Source organism: Berghia stephanieae, chromosome 5 (assembly GCF_034508935.2).
Source record: "Berghia stephanieae isolate SIO BIC M18660-M18661 chromosome 5, UCSD_Bste_1.3, whole genome shotgun sequence".
Lineage (NCBI taxonomy): Eukaryota > Metazoa > Mollusca > Gastropoda > Nudibranchia > Aeolidiidae > Berghia > Berghia stephanieae.
Genome location: NC_088364.1, coordinates 80,908,026 through 80,926,885, shown reverse-complemented (window position 1 = coordinate 80,926,885; position 18,860 = coordinate 80,908,026). Strand labels below are relative to the sequence as shown.

General features: G+C 35.0%; 2 protein-coding genes across 2 annotated transcripts in view; one reads left to right on the top strand and one right to left on the bottom strand.

Annotated features, from left to right (window-relative positions):
- Window positions 1–247: 247 nt before the first annotated feature.
- LOC144973691 (bifunctional methylenetetrahydrofolate dehydrogenase/cyclohydrolase, mitochondrial-like) lies at window positions 248–9,492 on the bottom strand. The gene is made up of 6 exons (XM_078916484.1): window positions 8,812–9,492; window positions 6,446–6,642; window positions 5,377–5,652; window positions 4,608–4,715; window positions 1,898–2,113; window positions 248–1,205 (listed from the first exon to the last, which is right to left on the bottom strand). Exons 1-6 carry the CDS (start codon window positions 9,072–9,074, stop codon window positions 1,051–1,053), a joined length of 1,215 nt encoding a protein of 404 aa, XP_078772610.1. The 5' UTR covers window positions 9,075–9,492; the 3' UTR covers window positions 248–1,050.
- Window positions 9,493–10,708: 1,216 nt separating this feature from the next.
- Window positions 10,709–18,860, top strand: part of LOC144973704 (dynactin subunit 4-like) — a 28,527-nt gene continuing 20,375 nt past the window's right edge. Inside the window, exon 1 of the mRNA XM_078916518.1 lies at window positions 10,709–11,017. Within this exon, the coding sequence (XP_078772644.1) occupies window positions 10,889–11,017 (129 nt within the window). The 5' untranslated portion in view covers window positions 10,709–10,888. The remainder of the gene's footprint in view (window positions 11,018–18,860) is intronic.

Below are 18,860 nucleotides of genomic sequence, written 5' to 3'. Positions count from 1 at the left end.
TTTCATATATTAAATTGAAGATTACATTCAATATCACATTGTTATTTATTTCATTTATGATGAGAAAAGAGACAGAAGAAGGATCAACAGGTGATGAGGGTACCATCCATAGTATTTATGGGCTTATGGTTGAAATAGTTAATCTGTTACCACTTCGGATGTAACAATAATTCGACTCGAACTCTTGCTTCATGAATGTCCTCAAAGTGCCAATTCAGAATAATGATATGAAAATGGAAAATGTCAATTTTTCTTTTTTTTTTTATCTCCTGCAAGCACAAATAAATAATCTCCTGCAAGCACAAATAAATAATCTCCTGCAAGCACAAATAAATAATCTCCTGCAAGCACAAATAAATAAAACGAAATTTACTTGCTTTGTTTATTTTTTGATTTGCTTTTTTTTTTTTGTTAGTTGAAAACTAACCTTTGATCTGTTATTCCTTTGATTTTGGTCTACAGCATTTAATCGGTTACCGTTTTGGTGGCTTGCATTTATGCCAGGCGCCAAGAAAAAGCAGACTTGTCAAGGTAGATGATTAATATGACAAGTACAACCACTTCTCTCAAATGTTTTCGTGGTATTGTAGCCGAACACATTTTTCTTTTTCATAAGAAAAAGCAATCTACTACAGTCACAAATCAACCCAAGCCGTTTCCAATTAAAATGTTGAACAGGTGGGAATATGTGACATCTAAGGGAATCTACTTTTTGTGGAGGATCGTCACGTTGCTGTCGTGAAATTGATATCTTAATGATCCTGAAGGTGATGCCAGCCCAGATCCAATCATGCTGGAACAGCTGATGGTGAAATGTCAGACTAAGAATGATCCAACTCGGTGTCCAGACAAGGCCTGCCTTCTTCTGGACCCACATCTCCACCATAGCCTTATGCTGCTACTACTACTAGTGAATCTACAACGCGCAGGAAAGATTTTCCCTTATTGAATTCTACTTCCAAAAATTGCTGATGATTGAACAAAAAAAAACCCAGAATGGCATTGTATATAAAATTAAGTGTTGGATTAATTCCAACGTTGTTATGTACATCAAGAATTGGATCTTGTCATTCTGTGAGCAGCAGTCTGGTAAAAGTCAATTTCCTTCTTGTACGCCATGAGTGTATTCTTTAGAACCATAGCCACAGTGACTGGTCCCACACCCCCTGGCACTGGGGTAATCAGGCTGGCTTTGGATTTTACACCTGTAAAGGGAAAGATACCATCATCATATGTCAAATGGAATTCCTGCCTAGTATATGCACAACTGTAACAATCATGACTACTGTAACCAGTGCTGCTGTGCGGTCTTGTGGTATGACACTTGCTTTTGGATTGGAAGGTCCTGGGTTCGAGCCTCGCTCGGCGCATACTTGAGTCCTTGGAAAAGACTTTTACTCACATTCTCTCACCGTACTCATGTGTAAATTGAGTACATAGCCATTAACAGCATTGTCTCTGTCCGAAAAAAAAAAAAATTGCAATATTGCCTTACAGGCGTCATGCCATGCTCTACATATAAAGTGTTGCTGTTGGTTAGAGACCCTTTGTAATTAGCTTTGAGCACTTTTAGTGGATATTGCGCTATTTAAAAGCTCAAAAGCTCAATATCATGTTGGGATGAACAAAACAATAATTGAGTGAGAAATCAAAATAATCACATTGACAAAGACCGAACTTTTTCTTTGAGCTTCAGAGATAACATCACATTTCTCACAGTAGTAGGCCTATCTAAAATCAATCAGACTTTACCATTATGAATTCAGTTAAAATTGTCAGGCTAACCTCAATATTATTATGTTAAACAGAGACAATGGTCACAATTATCAATCATCATAATCATAACTAAGACAAAGATTAAATACTATAAAAGGAAAGTGATGATTGCAACACCTACCTTCGAAATCAACGTCCCCAACGAGTTTATACTTTCCTTTGGAGTCTCGTATTCTTGTGATACCAATATCTATGACAACAGCGCCGTCCTTGACCATATCAGAAGTGATAAGCCTCGGTATTCCTGTTGCAGTTATTAAGATATCAGCCTTCTGGGTGTAAGCTTTTAGCTGGTCTGGTGGGGTATGCCTATGGCAAATGGTGGTGGTTGCATTACCTGAGGAAACATTAAAAGGTATCTCAATAATTGTAGTTAGAAGATATGTCAATGATTAAAGATGAAATTACGAAAAAATACATACTACAAGATGTTTTTTTAAAAAAACGTTAGATTTTGTTTAGAGCAATATCCATAAAATATTCTCAGAACTTACAAGGGCCACAAAGATAACAGCTTCTCTTAACAAGTAGGGCGAAATAAAATGTCTTTTTGCAATATCAGAATTTATTTTAGATATAAAATAATTCCTTCCAGTGTCCTGTTTAAATGGCTAAAAATTAAAGTAAATGAAAGGGTTATTTTTTTTTTTTTGAGTCCTTGAGGTCGGTATTTAGCTCAGACTGGACTGTTGCCAACTGTATTCCCCAAAAACAGTATTGACAATGAAGATGTCGTATAATTTTAAGTGAAAAAAAAATGTAAACTCTAAATTTGATGACATGATTATAATAAACAATAACAGTAAACGTACATATTCATGTATGAACAAAATACCTTGATTATTTTATGATATTCAGTCATGATGCTTAAATTAATATAGTTCCAATATTAAAATAAATAGTCAAACACCTGAAATAGTGGTGTGATCGTTTTAATTATCTTACAAAATATCTCAAAAGGTCAGCATGCATTGTATGGGAATAAACCTTAGACTTTCTGCTTTTTGTTCTGACATATATCAATCTAAACTGAATTTATAATGATAAAGTCTGACTTATTTTAGATCCTAAATGGCTGGCCACACATACAAGCTGAAGATTCCTCACTCCAAATTTAAAATAATGAACCTGCATTCAACAAATATCAAAATCAGTGAGAATAAACTAATATAGATTTACGAGGCACTGATTATTCCGACATTGACATATAATTGTGGAACCTGGGGCCTCACAAAAAAAAGAACTAGAAAGTCTCAATTCATACCACTGCAAACAATTACGTTGCGTAATCGGAATCTATTGGACAGAGACAATTACAAAAACTGATCTCTATGACAAAACCAGGGTCCAACGCCTGAGTACAATAATAAAGAACAGCGATGGAGGCTATTTGGTCACATCTTACGTCATGAAGATAACATCCCAACCCAAACTGCAATGACAGAATATTTCCTTCATGGCAACAAATATGTAGGGAGGCCACCAATATCAATAGCAACTACCCTGAACCAGGATCTCTCTACATATCAAAAATGTCTTAATTCAGCTGAGGCAGAATTAATCCCTGAAGAACTAAGAAAAACTGCAGTGCCCCAAAACTCTGGCCCAGGACTGTGACCAATGGAAACAATTGACAACAGCTAAACTCCTCAAATTTAAAAAAACTCTGTGTCTGAATCAGACAATTCTCAGCAAGCGTCATTCAGACTGTGAGGCTTACTACTAGACATTCAACAAACCCTCGTCTTTAAAAACTATTTCTTAAGTAATAACTTTTCCCATTATTACTTTGTATCTATTCAATTTCTTTAACAAACTGATTTTTACTTAAAGAAAATATAATATAACTGACTAAATTCTCATAATCTTGATTTAATAATAAAAAAAACAACAAAAAAACAAAAAAATACATCACCCTACACACATCCATAATGACACTTTGCACATCTTCCACGTGTGTGTATGTGTGTGTGTGTGTGTGTGTGACTTTGTACACGATTCCACAAGTAATTACCAAGGGAAATAAATGATAGTATATTAATCAAATGTAAGGTTTTCATGATTGTCGCCCTTAGCTATTCAATCGAAAAGGCTTTGCATCCAAAAAATGAACTATCTTTCTAAAGAAATAACTTGCAGACTCCCAAAGAAGTCATATACCAGTTGAAGTATATTACTAAAGCATCGTGAAGTAATATCTCCTTTCTAAAAATATATATAATAGAAAAAAAAAAGGGACCAATGTTTGAAAAAGAAGTTGGAAAATTGCCATTTTACTTGTGCAATATCCTGGATCCCCGACATAATGATGAGACCATGTCCAGTTCATGGCTTTATTTCTGCTTTTGCAAAATCTATAGAGACTCTTAGTAAACAGGTTGGTGGTGAGCCCCCCCCCCCCCCCCCCCCCCACCCAAAAAAAAATAAATAAAAAAATAAATAAAATAAAAAAATAAATTAATTAAAAAGACCTGAAACAGGATCAAACTCACTATATCGAGAAACCACTGTATTAATTTCAATAATAAATTCCTAAATTAATGCCAACGAATCATTTTTCTTTACTGTCTATCTCGAAAAAAATAATGAGATAACACAGTCATCAGGAGCAGAGCAGTACAACAAAGTGTGAGTAAGAGAGGTTAAATTTCTTGTTCGAGGGGAAAAAAAACCCAAGATGCTGACAACAAGGCCTGACCCCGAGCCCTCCAGATGGAATGGAAATGTAATGCAATATCCACATGTCTATCTCACCAGTGATAAAGGTCCTTGCAGACATATGTCAATTATTAATAATCTTTTGGTACAATTTTATTTTTTAAAATGTTCACCTGCACTTAAGTCTCCATTCCTTGATGCCTGAAGGTGCAGTACAATGGGTAATCCTACATTCTTGGACCTCCCACAAACAACAGCATTCTTGCCCTGAGTTTCAACTCCTGAAAATACAATTATTATAACTCGCTATAAAAATTGTACTAAAAGCAATATCATTTGTCCAACCATAACATTCATTCAATTGCAAATGATCAATTCACTTTATTTTTTCAAAACAACTACATAAAACGGCATTATTAGACAGACCATTTTAGAATCTTGCAAAGAAATTTAAACCAAAATTCCAAAATTCTATTTTAAAATGTCATATACATTCATATGTAAGTTTCGAGAAAAGTCTTCAAATTTTGAATGTAAAATCATAACTTTTCAGATTTTGACAAATGTTATATTCCCCTACCAACTTTGAATCTAATGCTTACTTTCTTTTTGGTCAAAGTTAATATTCAAAATGTATTCAAATAATATCATTCATATATTCATATCAACCAATGGATTGGTAAAAATTATCCATTAGGCTTAATAATTTTGGTACGAGCCTATGGACAAGAATTCATTCACACCATAGTGAGGGCATAACGCTCGAGTTTGTGGTTTGTCAAAAATCCAGTCACTATTCTTCAATATTGTTCATTTTTGTTATGAGATAAGATAACATACCACTCGACATTATATTATTCTGCTGGAATTTCATATATTTAAAAGATATAAAAGTTCATGGAATATTTATCAGATGAAAACATGTTATAAAAAATCTCATACTTAATCGTTTGAGGATTTCAAGAACACCCAGTGGAGTGGCAGGTATAAAGGCCTGCTCGTCTACACAGAATCGTCCAATATTGAGAACACTGAATCCATCCACATCTTTCTCTGGGAGCACAGCATCACAGATGAACCTCTCACTTATACCTTTTGGCAGTGGCAGCTGTACAAGAATTCCATCAACAGTTTTGTCTGAGTTCAAATGTTTTAATTCTCCCAAAATATCTTCCTGTGTAACAGTATCTGGCATTCGCAGAATATCACATGTCATTCCTATATAGTAGATGAAGCGAGAAGGAAAAATACATTTTTTAAAATCATGAAATACGAGGGTGAGTCAAAAAGTAATGGGACTCTGCTTATTACTTAAACACAAATTGAATCAATACAATGCATCATACCTCAAATTAAAGCTTGGCATTAGCCGAGTAGAATGCTACTTCTCAACATAGTCTCAGCCTCTTTTTATAGCCACAGTCCACCTTTTTGTAAGGACATGTTTTCGGCCTCGTAAAACTGAGTTGACTGAACTTTCAGCCTAATTTTCTTCAACATCTTTAAAGCAATGTCTCCTCATTGCCTCATTCAGAGGACTTAATGAACAGAGAAAAAGCTCAATATGTTGTTCAAGGGCCTCAGCATCAGGGAACCACTACCATCCCTATTAACACCTTGAAAAAACACGGTAGAAAAGAAAATGCATATGCATATTCTAGAATTAATGTGCAGAAACAGTCATTCTTCCCAAGTACCATTCGCACATCGAACGGCATCCTTGAAAATGTCAGAACAAAAAAAAAGACCGGCAATATTCTATAGTTATCTCAACCTGTTTAAATGCAAAAGATAAATAATATTAATTCAATGCCCCCCTCCCCCCCCCCCCCCCCCCCCCCCCCCCCCCCCGTCAGACCAAGTTGCGTCAATCTTCATCAGATGACGCTGCAACTATTTTGGATTTGATTGGATTGGAAAATGATTGGTAAAAATTAATAAAGATTGGTCATGACTCTGTGACTTTATAATTAAAAAATTATAGATAAAAAGTAAATCAAAAATGACATGCCTGCAGCAGCTGCTGTACGAGCCTTGTTGCGAACATATATAACACTAGCTGGATCACTTCCCACTAGAACAACCGACAGATGAGGCCTCCTTTGCTTGGGATCAGATTTCACCAATTCATCAATTTCATCTTTGATTTCATTTTTGATTTGGTCAGCTATCACTTTCCCATTTATAACATTGCCATCTAGAACTTCACTGAAATGTAAGGAAATTAAATGTTTACATTATCCATCTAATATCACACAGATAGCACTTTCTATGTTAACATTTCTAATTCTAAAACCGATAATGGCACAGAGACAACAAAAAAAAATGAACAAAAACAAAATAATATAGGTTACATTGAGGCTTAATAATAGATATGATGCCATGAAAATAAGCAGAGAGTTATTTTAGGGAATCATTTCGGTGGTGAAATTAAGAAGGAAGAACCACACAGAGAAAAAGAGGAAAAAGAATTTGTTTATAGCAACCCTTGATTTATACGTTTTTAAATACAAATTACAACTTCCCACCTGAACCATAAAACCTTCAATAGAGACAAAAGTCCTTCAGAGCCACCAGGCCCATGAAGCCTGAGTCTATCCCAGTTTCTATAGAGTGAAACGGACAATAACAATTGCTTGCTACCCTTTTGATAGGACACTAGTCTATCGCAAAGTACTTTCCACCTGATCTAACATGTCCAGCTACCCAATTGCTGCTGGGTGGATAGGGGGGGTCAGAACAAAATCTCGACTGCACCCGGGATCGATCTCGGTTCCTTTGTGTGTGAAGCGAGTGCTCTACCAACTGAGCTATCGGGACCCTCACCTTCAATGATAATGAGAATTTATTATTTCTTTGACTTACTTTTTTTTTTTTTAATAGGAAGATAAATAGTTTAAAATCAAGAGAGGAATAAGTAATAAATGGGTATTGCAAAACCCTGAGAGGACATATTAAACGCAATCTTGTTATAGCAATGGAAACTGCAAGATCGTCTCCTCCATAAAAAAGAGAAAGTGGGTATTCTGGTCTGGGCAAGCTAAGGGTGACCATACTTAACAAACAGAATGAGCAAGCTACGTCTATTGCTCAATCTCCTTAAGTCAGTGAATAAGGTTTGGTCTCAAATTTCAAAGATCATTCATATCATAAATTCATAGATTAAATTTAACATATATCTTTCATGTCATAAAAATAATGAATTTGAATTTTATCCGAGAGGAAAATAAAATTTAAAAAAATAAAAAATAAACAAAGGACTCTCTCTCTCTCTCTAACACACGTATAAACACATAAATCACATAAAATGGAAAAACATAACAAAACAAAAAAAAAAAAAAAAATTTAAAAAGGTAGCGTCAATTGCCAAGGACCTTGACAATTGTCAAATCGTCAATTGCCAAGGACCGTGTCAGTTCATCAACTACGCATGTGTACTTTTAACTGCCACGGAGTACCTTTAGTGTCACGAAGTGATGCATTGCCACAGAGTGATGTTATGTATTAATATGAATTAATAGCTACTCTCTTTTAATCTTCTTTCTCTCTCTGTGTCGTTTTCTCTTTTTTTTCCTCTATTACACACACACTCTCTCTCTCTGTCATTTTCTCTTTTCCCTCTCTGCCATTTTTTCCTCTGTGTATGTATTTCTCTGTCATTCCCCCCTACCCCCCCCTCTCTCTCTCTCTCTCTCTCTCATCTTTCCTCTTTTTGTTACGGACCTTGCCAGTTGGTAGATCATCAACTATTTACTATTAATGCCACGGATTGATCTTGTTGCACAAATGTTTTACGTTAATTATTCCGTATTAAGACGATGTGCAGTATATTTCCTTTAAAATAAAGGAAATCTTACTTTTCTTTTTTAATCTAGGACATCTTGGCAGGGATTTGCCACCTCGTCCTTATGTTTTTTTCCCCGCCGAATCCGAAATCAACAGTAATTTTTGTTTGATATTATTTTAAATCATCTTGGAATTCGTGAAAAGATATAAAAATTAAAAACAAATGCCAACAAGTGTGGACTTGATCCTTTCCACAACGATTGACAAGGAATGAGTGAATGGCGAATGGAAGAAAAGAAAGTGACGGGTTCGAGATTCGTATGCGCGCAAATCGAGGATTGACTGAAATCACCACATGCAGCTGATTGAGGCCCGACTGAAATCACCACATGCGGCTGCAGAGTTCCAATTTGACTCCTTGGCAATTGATGAACCGTCAACTACCAAGGACTCACTCCTTGGCAATTGACACTTCCGTTTAAAAAAAGGATTCATAATTGTAAAAGCTATATCAGTTCCAATTTAAAAAAAATAAAGCGAAGCTAGGGCCAGGAACTTGTGGAAGGACAGCCAATAAAAAAATGTTTTTACCTGGGTGATCGATCCATGTTGTTATTTGAGTCCATGTTTGTTTTTATCGCCCAGGTCCCTGAACCAGTGTTAACAAAGGCACGTCCTTGTTCTTTTCTAAAGCAGTGACGAAAAAGCTTGGAGTCAATCAGCATGGGCTTCATGGTTGAAGCCTGATCAATGGTATATTTTCGTTGTTGGAGAAGATATTGTGTCATCCTCATTGCCAACGCCAAAACACACCGGTTTTGGTGGAGAGAGTGAAAATGTCTTCGCAATGCCATTATGTAGTTGTCTAGTATTGATCTTGGTTTAGACAAACACCAATACTTTACAGAGCCGGTATCATTGGTTATATTTGAAGTGCAAACCTTTCATGAATAAAGCACATTTCCATATTTAAAAAGAGCAGATAAAATACCAACACCGTTACTTCAACTTCATGTGTATGTTTATTGTCTGCTAAGGTCAAAAGCCATTCGCTTCTGATGAAAAGATTCCGTACTTTTCATTTAGAACAATATTTCCATTCATTGCATTAAAGAAAATGGGAAAAGGGGAAATTACTAAAACAATAGTTCAATGACAATGCCTTTGAAACAAAAATATCAAGATGGAAAATAGGACCCGAGTGATATCGGAATGATAATGGAGAAAATAGAATTTACGAACTCACTTCATTGACTCACCTTACATAAAATCACTAAGGAGAAACTTCGGAAACGGAAAATGAAAGAAAGTTGACTCATTGACACTTTTACAGTCAGAGTAATGCCAGCTTGGCATTTTAAACACTAAATCTAATATAGTAAAAAACGACAGGGGCTGTCTGAATCCTGTGATCGTGAAAACACTAAAGAAAGAGTAAAAATGGAGAGGCTTCGTAAGGGAACAATACAGACAATGGATGTTTCGGGTACAAACCCTTCGTCAGCACAACAAAACACAAATAAACATGGAAAACAAATAAAATGCAAAATAACGTGTATCGTCTGTAGTCAATGATGGTTGGATTATGAATGAAGCGTTAGCATGGCGTGGGTAGTGGATAGGGTGTCCCAGGAAGTGATCGGGTGATAAGAGAGGTCAGCGTGTGAAGGAACATCAACCTACTAGATAATATTGGAAGATAAAAGACATATTAGAATTGTAATATTGGAAAATGTAGTAGCCTAGTAATAGAATTATTATTATTATTATTATTATTATTATTATTATTATTATTATTATTATATTATTATTATTATTATTATTATTATCATTATCATCATTATCATCATCATCATCATCATCATTATCATTATTATTATTATTATTATTATTATCATTATCATTATTATTATCATTATTATTATCATTATCATTATCATTATCATTATTATTATTATTATTATTATTATTATTATTATTATTATTACTATTATTATCGTCGTCGTCGTTATTATTATTATTATTCATAATTTTTACATGTATATAAATAAATTCCTACAGTGCTGACATCCATTTTCCTTTATTTCCCGAATATTGAACAATGTTTGGTCACTACGTCTATTGCATGATTAAAAATCATAAAGATAATCCTTAACTATTTCCGAGGTTTTTGGCATAAAAGTAAGGCCTCGTAAAAGTAATCACAATGCTGATTTTCTTTTCTTGATTTGTCGCTTTCTCAACGCGTGTGATAATAATTTATTAAGCCAAAAACAACATTCAGTAGAAGAAAAAGCCCATGGGCATCTCCTAATATCAATATCTGCGGTACCCGTCTTACCAATTGTAAATTTGTATATTGTAAGTGTTGTATTGTCACTAATGCTGTTATTCTTTTTAAAGTATGTGATAATGCTTTTGAAAGTTTTATTCAATATTGCAAGTCGGTGCACGGTACACTTATTTTGGCATAAAATGCAGAAACTATGTGGTAGGTTTAAATTTTGTGAGTGGAGTGTAAAGTGGGGAAACAGTGACTGCTATTTTTCCTAGATGGATTAGCGCTAACCTAATCATGTATTCTCTTATTTGAATGCATGCATGCAAAAGAAAATAAAGGTTGAATGTTGGTCTTGTTGAGAAGAAGTTTCATCTAAATCTTAGCAACATGGCCACATTTATGAATGTCGATTTCGTCCACTATTTGTGTTCATGCGGGAAGAAATTTCCTTTTTCTAGACTTTACCTCTGTAAACATTGCTTACAATTGAGATGCATTGACTGCGTGCAACATGAGGTCAGTAAACTATATTTTCCACATATTTTTTGGTTGTTCAGTTTGCTCAGATAACAAGTAGCAAATTTAAAGTTAAAGGCGGTGTGGAATTGAAATAATCTGTGGACAATAAATAAAAGCAGACAAAAACAGCCAAACTCAAACGGTATCTGATCTGCCTCTTCTGTCTGTGGACGTTGGGTTCCAGCCAGCAGTGATTTGTTTTTGTTATTTTATGTCTCTTTTTTTTTGTTGGTTTCAGGAAGACGTGCAAAATAATATTTCGGACATTTAATAACAAAAACAAAAGCCTTTTTCTTATTTTCTTAAATTCGTAAACCCTCTCCACTGTTGCCCTATAAATTGTTCGAAGTGACTATTAGTTATACTATTTCTTCGAACGCTCGGAGTTTCCGGTTTCCGTACCCGAGATTTTTTTGGTTAGGCCTACCTATTGCGAGAGTTCATCGCCTTCCTTCGTCATTCTGCAACTTCTAGGAGGACCGGGAGGAAGCACATTCTCTCTAGAGTTAGATAATAATACTCCCCTACCCCCCCCCCCCCCCCACCCCACCCCTAAAAAAAGTTAACAAATTCTTAAACTAAGAGAAAATTGAAGAACGGAAAAAGAAATGAAAATGAATACTGAAACAAAAAATAAAATAGAAATAATTTTTGTGTTGGACGGCTGACAACTTGCAATCATTCTGACTTCTGTCTTTAAATAAACAGTTTTCAATTAATAAAATAATAGAGATGAAGAAAAAAGACTAGCCCCCTCAACATAAAGGCTATTGGAATTGGAGTCTTTTTAACCATAACATTATTTTACTGAGTATTCAGGAAAATAGAGTTCAGCATTAGGTTGGCCTAACATTTGAGAATTAGAGATCAAGTTTATTTCCTCTGAGTAGTCCTAACCCCCTACCAACCCCAACCAACCCCCCCCCCCCCCCCCCCCCCCCAAAAAAAAAAAAAAAAAAGAAGAAGAAAAAAGTAAACTAATTTTTGAAACTAAGATAATATTGAAGAACGAAAAAAAAAATAAAGATAATATTTGTGTTGGACAGCTGACAACTTGCAATCTCTCTTCTCACAGCCGTTTACTGCTTTCACTTTAGTTCGACAGGTAAATTTTGCCGGACGCTAGTTCATAACAGATGACGAGTCACGGCCTGTGCCGAAAGGGCGACTGAGCAACTTTTCCTATTTTGACGATTTTGTTCTCAAGTTCAAAGTGGCGTAGTAAAGATGCTATTAGATGTTGCAATAAGATATTTTAGAGTCATAACTAGTGATTTACATACTTTTATCTGATATAATTTTAGTAGATCATTTGGGATTAGATTTTATAGGAAATAACCATAAAAATGGGTCAGAAATTTTAATTACTTCAAACGATATAATCAAACATTACATAGTTATCTGAGTTTATACAAATAAATGAGAAATACTGCAATAATCATCAATATTCACAGAGTAGAAATATATAATCAAAGTCGTTTTGTAATGAAGCATTGTTGATATATCCGCTCACCTGTACAGCCATATCCTTTTTTGACAGCAATTTAAAAAATGCGTAATCACCGAATTGTAGGGGTTTGTTGATCAAATGATCAAAACGAACTGGTTTTAGTAATGGCAATTGACAATTCTTAGGAAAAGATATGTTATATGCATTCCTTTGACGTTTGTATAGGTCTAAACTATAATAATAATAATAATAATAATAATAATAATAATAATAATAATAATAATAACAATAATAATAATGATCATTTTCATGAAAATAATATAGTGGCTATCACCTAAACGCCTGCTAATTTTGTTAAACGCAATAATTTCTCTTTAAAATATCGTTCTAAATGCCCGTTTAAAAAAAAAAAATTGGAATTCGCCTTTATATGTCCACTCTGACTGAAAGGAAATAAAAAGAAAGAAAGAAAGAAAGAATGAAGAATTTTACTGAATCATTTGCGATCGAAGAATTGACTCATCACCTGTTTCCGAGAGTTTTATTTAACTTCCCAACGCCCCAAATTACTATCAATTCATTCAATATAATTTACTCCTCCCCACTCCACGCTCTCCGGCAATTTCCTTCCATGTCCCTCAAACTGCTTTCTTTCCATGAGCGTCCAATCAGCTTTTTACAATTGCCCATTTCCAATTGGCTGCTGAATAAGGACAATTCTAATTTCAATTGTCCACCACTCGGTCATCAGCAGAGTCAAGAAAGCTCCTCCTACTCAAATCACACATACCCACGAATATGATAGGCCTTGTAGACCAGTCACTGGTCTTTGATGTTACACAATCATCCGCCAGCTTTGATCACATCGCTTTTGATGATGTCACTCAATATCTATCTTCTCTCAAACCCGTTGACTGTACCACGAGTCAACATAAAAGAATATCGCGATGAGGTGCGAATCGTGAAGATGGAATGACGTAGCTGTGTTAAAGTTATAGGTTCAAAGTTCAATTGTCAGAGAGAACTGATGAGAGATTAAACTGAGGTGGTAAAATGAAAATTGTTTCGTGGTAAAACGTTGCATAAATTAGTTTTATGTACACCAACACACACACACACCAAAACAACACACACACACTTCTCTCTCTCTCTCTCTCTCTCTCTCTCTCTCTCTCTCTCTCTCTCTCTCTCTCTCTCTCTCTCTCTCTCTCTCTCTCTCCAGTGCTGCGACAAAAAAAAGGACGCCTACCAGATAGCTAATACTATTTAAAATGGAAATTTGTTGAAAATGATCTGCTTATTGATCAACCGAAGCATCGTGGATAACAGAAATGATCATTGTGAATCAGTTGAAACACGTGATATTGATGTAATACTAATACTAGTAATAATCATATAATATCAGTGTATTTATCTTACTCTTGATCACCACTGTAATAATAATAATAGTAAAAAATAAATAATATCCATTTTTTGACAATAAAAAATCGTGATAAATGCATTGAAAAAGATGGGAGGGGGGGTGGGAGGATTAATGATCAGATAATCAAAGTGAACTGTTATTTTAAAATAAATTGACAATCATAGGTAAAGATAAGTTATAAGTATTCCTTTGAACTTTGTATAGACGTCTAGATCTTAACACATTTTATATATTAATACTTTTTATTAACATACGTAAAACCTCACGATTACTGTAAGGAACAGCTGATTGTTACATTTCACAGAAACAGCTTCTAATTAACCAACGTTCTGTTTTCTTTTTTTCACTGGTGGAACTTCACTTGCTAATTCTGGAGCAGTTTGCATGAAATGTTTTTTGACCACATATCTCATTTGAGCCCTTTAACAGCTTATTCGGCAGAGTCCATTTGCATTGAGACAATGCTTGTTTTCAGTATGACCATTCATCTGAGTAAAGAAAAAAATCATTAGTTATTATTGATATTGATGATGATGATGATGATGATAATAATAATAATAATAATAATAATAATAATAATAATAATAATAATAATAATAATAATTGTAATTATAAGAGTTATGATAATATTATTGATTGTTAGTAATAATACGATAGTGATCGCCTAGATGCCTGCTTGTCATGGTCTCAAGTGAGTAAAGAGCTACTCGACTATGCATAAAGATCTATGTAGAATGAGGCCCCAGAATTTACTAGTTACTATAAATGAAAAACAATTAACGATTTGTTTACAATGAAATAAAAATAATGATGAAATTTAATTAAAAGAGATAAACAGTGATCGTGGCAGTTACAAATAGAGATATGAATATTTTACGTAACTTATGATAATATGTCAGGTTCATAAGTTTACGTTTCCAGGCAGTTGATGGGCTTGGATGATCTATTCCTCTGATAACAGGATTGGACTCGTAAAATTCCGCTTCCAGGCAATTGGTAAGAGGTTATAGTGTAGTACAGCGGGCTTGGGTTTGAAGATTATACAATCAAAGTTAAAAGCTCCGGCGTCTTAATGGTGTAGATATAATATCTACAAAGTCCCAAAAGATAAAAATCTTCCAGTATATATATAGGAATAGAGCGACTGGCCGTCCGGCATAGATTGTGGAGAGAAAGTGAGTGTAGAGTGTTAGACCTATCAGCTTTTATAATAAGTGGCTACGTGACAGAATGTAGAACGAAAAGTATTCACTAATTAGAAATTAATTCGAGGGAAGGCTATAAAAGGAAAGACGATCTAATATTAGAAGGTAAAGTTTATCTAAGCCTACCGAAATATAACTGGAGTGAGATGAATTCAGTTCTTAATAAAATAAAATTTAATAAGATAATTGTGAACAATCTTTACTGTGACACCCCCCACCCACGTTTAAAATATACTCTTTAACCATTATGGGAAAGATAGATTTTACAAACGGAAGTAAATTTACTATCATGATACTCTAGCATTAATCCATTGTTATGATTTGTGCTACAATTAAATTATTTATTAACTAGACATGGAAATGTTTATATTAACGTAGGTATATGAATGGGCGACAATAACAATGAAAGATTGTGATTACAAATCATTGTGATGAACGACATGATGGCAATGTGATTACAAATCATTGTGATAAACAATAGTGATGGTAATGAAGCATGATTTAAGTCGATGATATGAAGGTAATTTTCTGAATGAAATGAATGAAAATGTAAATGGAATATTGACATTTCAATTATTAATCATAAATGAGTGAAAATTCATAACAATAATAGATAAAGAGAAGATTTCCCAAATCATGAATGGGTATGGTATATATATCCAAACAATACTCAATGTTACATTAAGTTGGGTCATCATGTTTACAAATAAAATTATCGAATTTGTGCGTTCTGATTTGGCATAATTTGCGAGGTAACTAACAGTATGCATGGGAGGTTAAGTTATACCCTTCTCATGTGTTTATACTAATCGAGAAAGTAGGTCGGCGTGAATATTTTCACAGCCTGGTATGTGAGAGATACTGAAAGTGTAATTTTGCAAAAATAGACTCCACCTTAGTACTCTACTATTATTCATTTTGTTATTTCTTATGTACGTGAGTGGTTTATGGTCCGTTTCGACCACAAACTCTTTTAGCAGTAGATATCTGCTGAATGTCTTTAAAGCAAAGACGATGGCTAGACCTTCACGCTCTATTACAGAGTATCGTGATTCTCTGTCCAATAATTTTCTGCTTGCATATAAGCAAGGCATTAGAGTTCCCTCATGCTCCTGTAATAGTACACCTGCGATGCCCTTATCAGACGCGTCAGTTCTTACAACAAATTCTTTTGATATGTCGGGTAATTTAAGAATTGGTTCTGAACAGAGTAATGCCTTTAATTGTTTAAAGCTATTCTGACACGCTTCTGTCCAAACAATTTTGTTCGGTGACCCATTCTTTGTCAGATTTGTTAGCGGTGTCGCGATGTGCGCGAAGTTGTAAATGTATTTCCTGTAAAAATTTAGGAGCCCAAGTACTTTGCGTACTTCTTTTTTTGTCTTAGGTGGTTGCAATTGTGCGATTTTTGTTTGTTTTTCTGTCTCGGGTGTCTGTGTCCCATGACCAACGGTATGATTAATCCTGCATTTGAAGCTTCGATATTAGTAAACATAGGTTGCGACACTGTGTCTCTATCAAAATACTTTTTTAGCATATTTGCATGGAATGTCTTTGTTGTGTTGTTAATTTTAATCTCGTAATTAACATTAGATTTTACTGCTGTTATTTTGAATGGTCCTTTCCATGTAGCTAAAAGTTTACTCGAGTCATCGGGTAAGAGTATTAGTACTTTGTCACCAATCTCAAATTTTCTTGACTTGCTTTTGCGATCAGAGTATTCCTTGTATTTCTCTGCTTTTTTGGTGACGGATTCCTGTGCTAGCTTACACGTGTCCTCTATTCTGTCTTTCAGGTTTCTTACATATTCGTAAGCAAACATAATTTCGTTATTGTCCTCCTCATTCCCTTTACAAATGTCGGCTACTATATTGATCGGGCCGCGAGGTGATCGTCCATACATCAACTCAAATGGGGAGTAGCCTGTAGATTCTTGGGGTATTTCTCTATATGCAAATAGGATTGCTGGTAAGTATCTGTCCCAATCATCTGGTTTTTCTGCTGACACTTTTCTTAACATATTCTTTAGAGTGCCATTAAATCTTTCACAAAGACCATTTGCTTGGGGGTGGTAGGGAGTTGTGAATGAGTGTTGGATTCCCATGAGTTTCATGGTTTCATGCATCATATGTGATGTAAATTGGGGTCCATTGTCCGACAGTATCTCATTTGGTATGCCTATTCTGGTAAAAATTGTCATCAATGCTTCAGCTATGTGATCCGATGTAGTTGATTTCAATGCTATCGCTTCTGGCCACCTGGTTGCGTAATCGACTAGTGTTAGTATGTGTGTATGGTTTCTATCTGATTTTGTTAAAGGGCCTATAATGTCAATTGCAACTTTTTGAAAAACTTTTTCAATAACTGGGGTTGTCTCTAATGGCAATCTCGGTATTCTGCCTTTTGCGACTCTTCTTTGGCATGTGTCACACGATTTCACATATTCTCGGACGTCTTTAGTAATTCCAGGCCATGTGAAATTCTCGGATATTCTCTTCAATGTGGAAGAGCTCCCAAGATGTCCAGAAGTTATTGAATCGTGCGCTATTCCAAGGATTTTGTTTCTGTAAATACTCGGCGTGACCAGTTGTTTAGCTATTTTGTTTCTTTTCCTATGTAACCTGAACAGAATATCTTTTTCAATGATGTATTCAACTTTTGATTTCGTCCCTTTGTTTGCGATATTGAAATATGATGTTAAAGTCGGGTCCTTTTTCTGTTCTTCAATGAACGTGTTCCTGTCAAATTGTTGTGGTTCAAGAGAAATAGTCATTGGCTTCTCTGTTGTCTTAGTCATCTTTCTTGTTTCTGCTAGACAAGCTGTTTCTTGGGTTAATGACCATTCTTTTACATCTGTTGGGTTGTCTTTAAGACCTTTTATATTGCCAACAATAACATCAGCGACGGGGTTGGGAAGTATACAGCATTGCACTATTCCTGTATAGTATGGGGTTTCTATGTACACGTTAGCTGTTTCAAAGGTTTCGACTGTGCCACTGAATGTGATGCATTGTACCGTTTTTCCAGTTTTGTCTTCGTCATTGATCAAAGATGCTTTTATTCCTACTGTACTGCATCCTGTGTCTCTCAATATTTTGCAATCAGTTCCATTAGCTTTGCCTTCACAAAAAAATAGCGATCCTGATTTGTGAGTTTGTGTTAAAAGTGACATACCTTTCACGCAATACACATTTATATTTTCTCCTGACATTATTCGTGTCTGATTATTTACACGGGTTTGTAGTGATGCATTTGCAGTTTCTTTCGGATATCCCACGATTTTGTAACATTTGTCTGCTGTGTGGCCTTTCATTCCACAATATTGACATTTAATTATAGGTTTGTTGGTTTTCTTATACTCAGTATTATTGTCAGTGCTATTTCTTGTTTTGTTTTGATAGGGTCGGCTATGGTCTCTATTGAACTGTTTGTTCCATGGTTTGTTACTATGATCATCTTGTTTCACTTGCGTGTTCCGAGTGATTGATCGGCTCGTTCTATTTGAGTACTGAACTTTAGGTGTACCTGGACTCTGAGCAGCGGCAGCGTAGTATGGTTCCTTCAATGTTCTGCTAAGGGGTGTCAATGGATGTGCGCTGTTAAAGTTTTCTGCGTAGATTTTTAATTTGTCCAAGTTTTCTGGCTTTCTCTCTTTAAAGAATGCGACTAAATCTGGGTTGCAAGCTTGATAGATTCGATTCTTCAGCGTGAGATAGTAAAGGCCTGCAAAATCGTCTTGTTTTACGTTTGCCAACTCAAGCC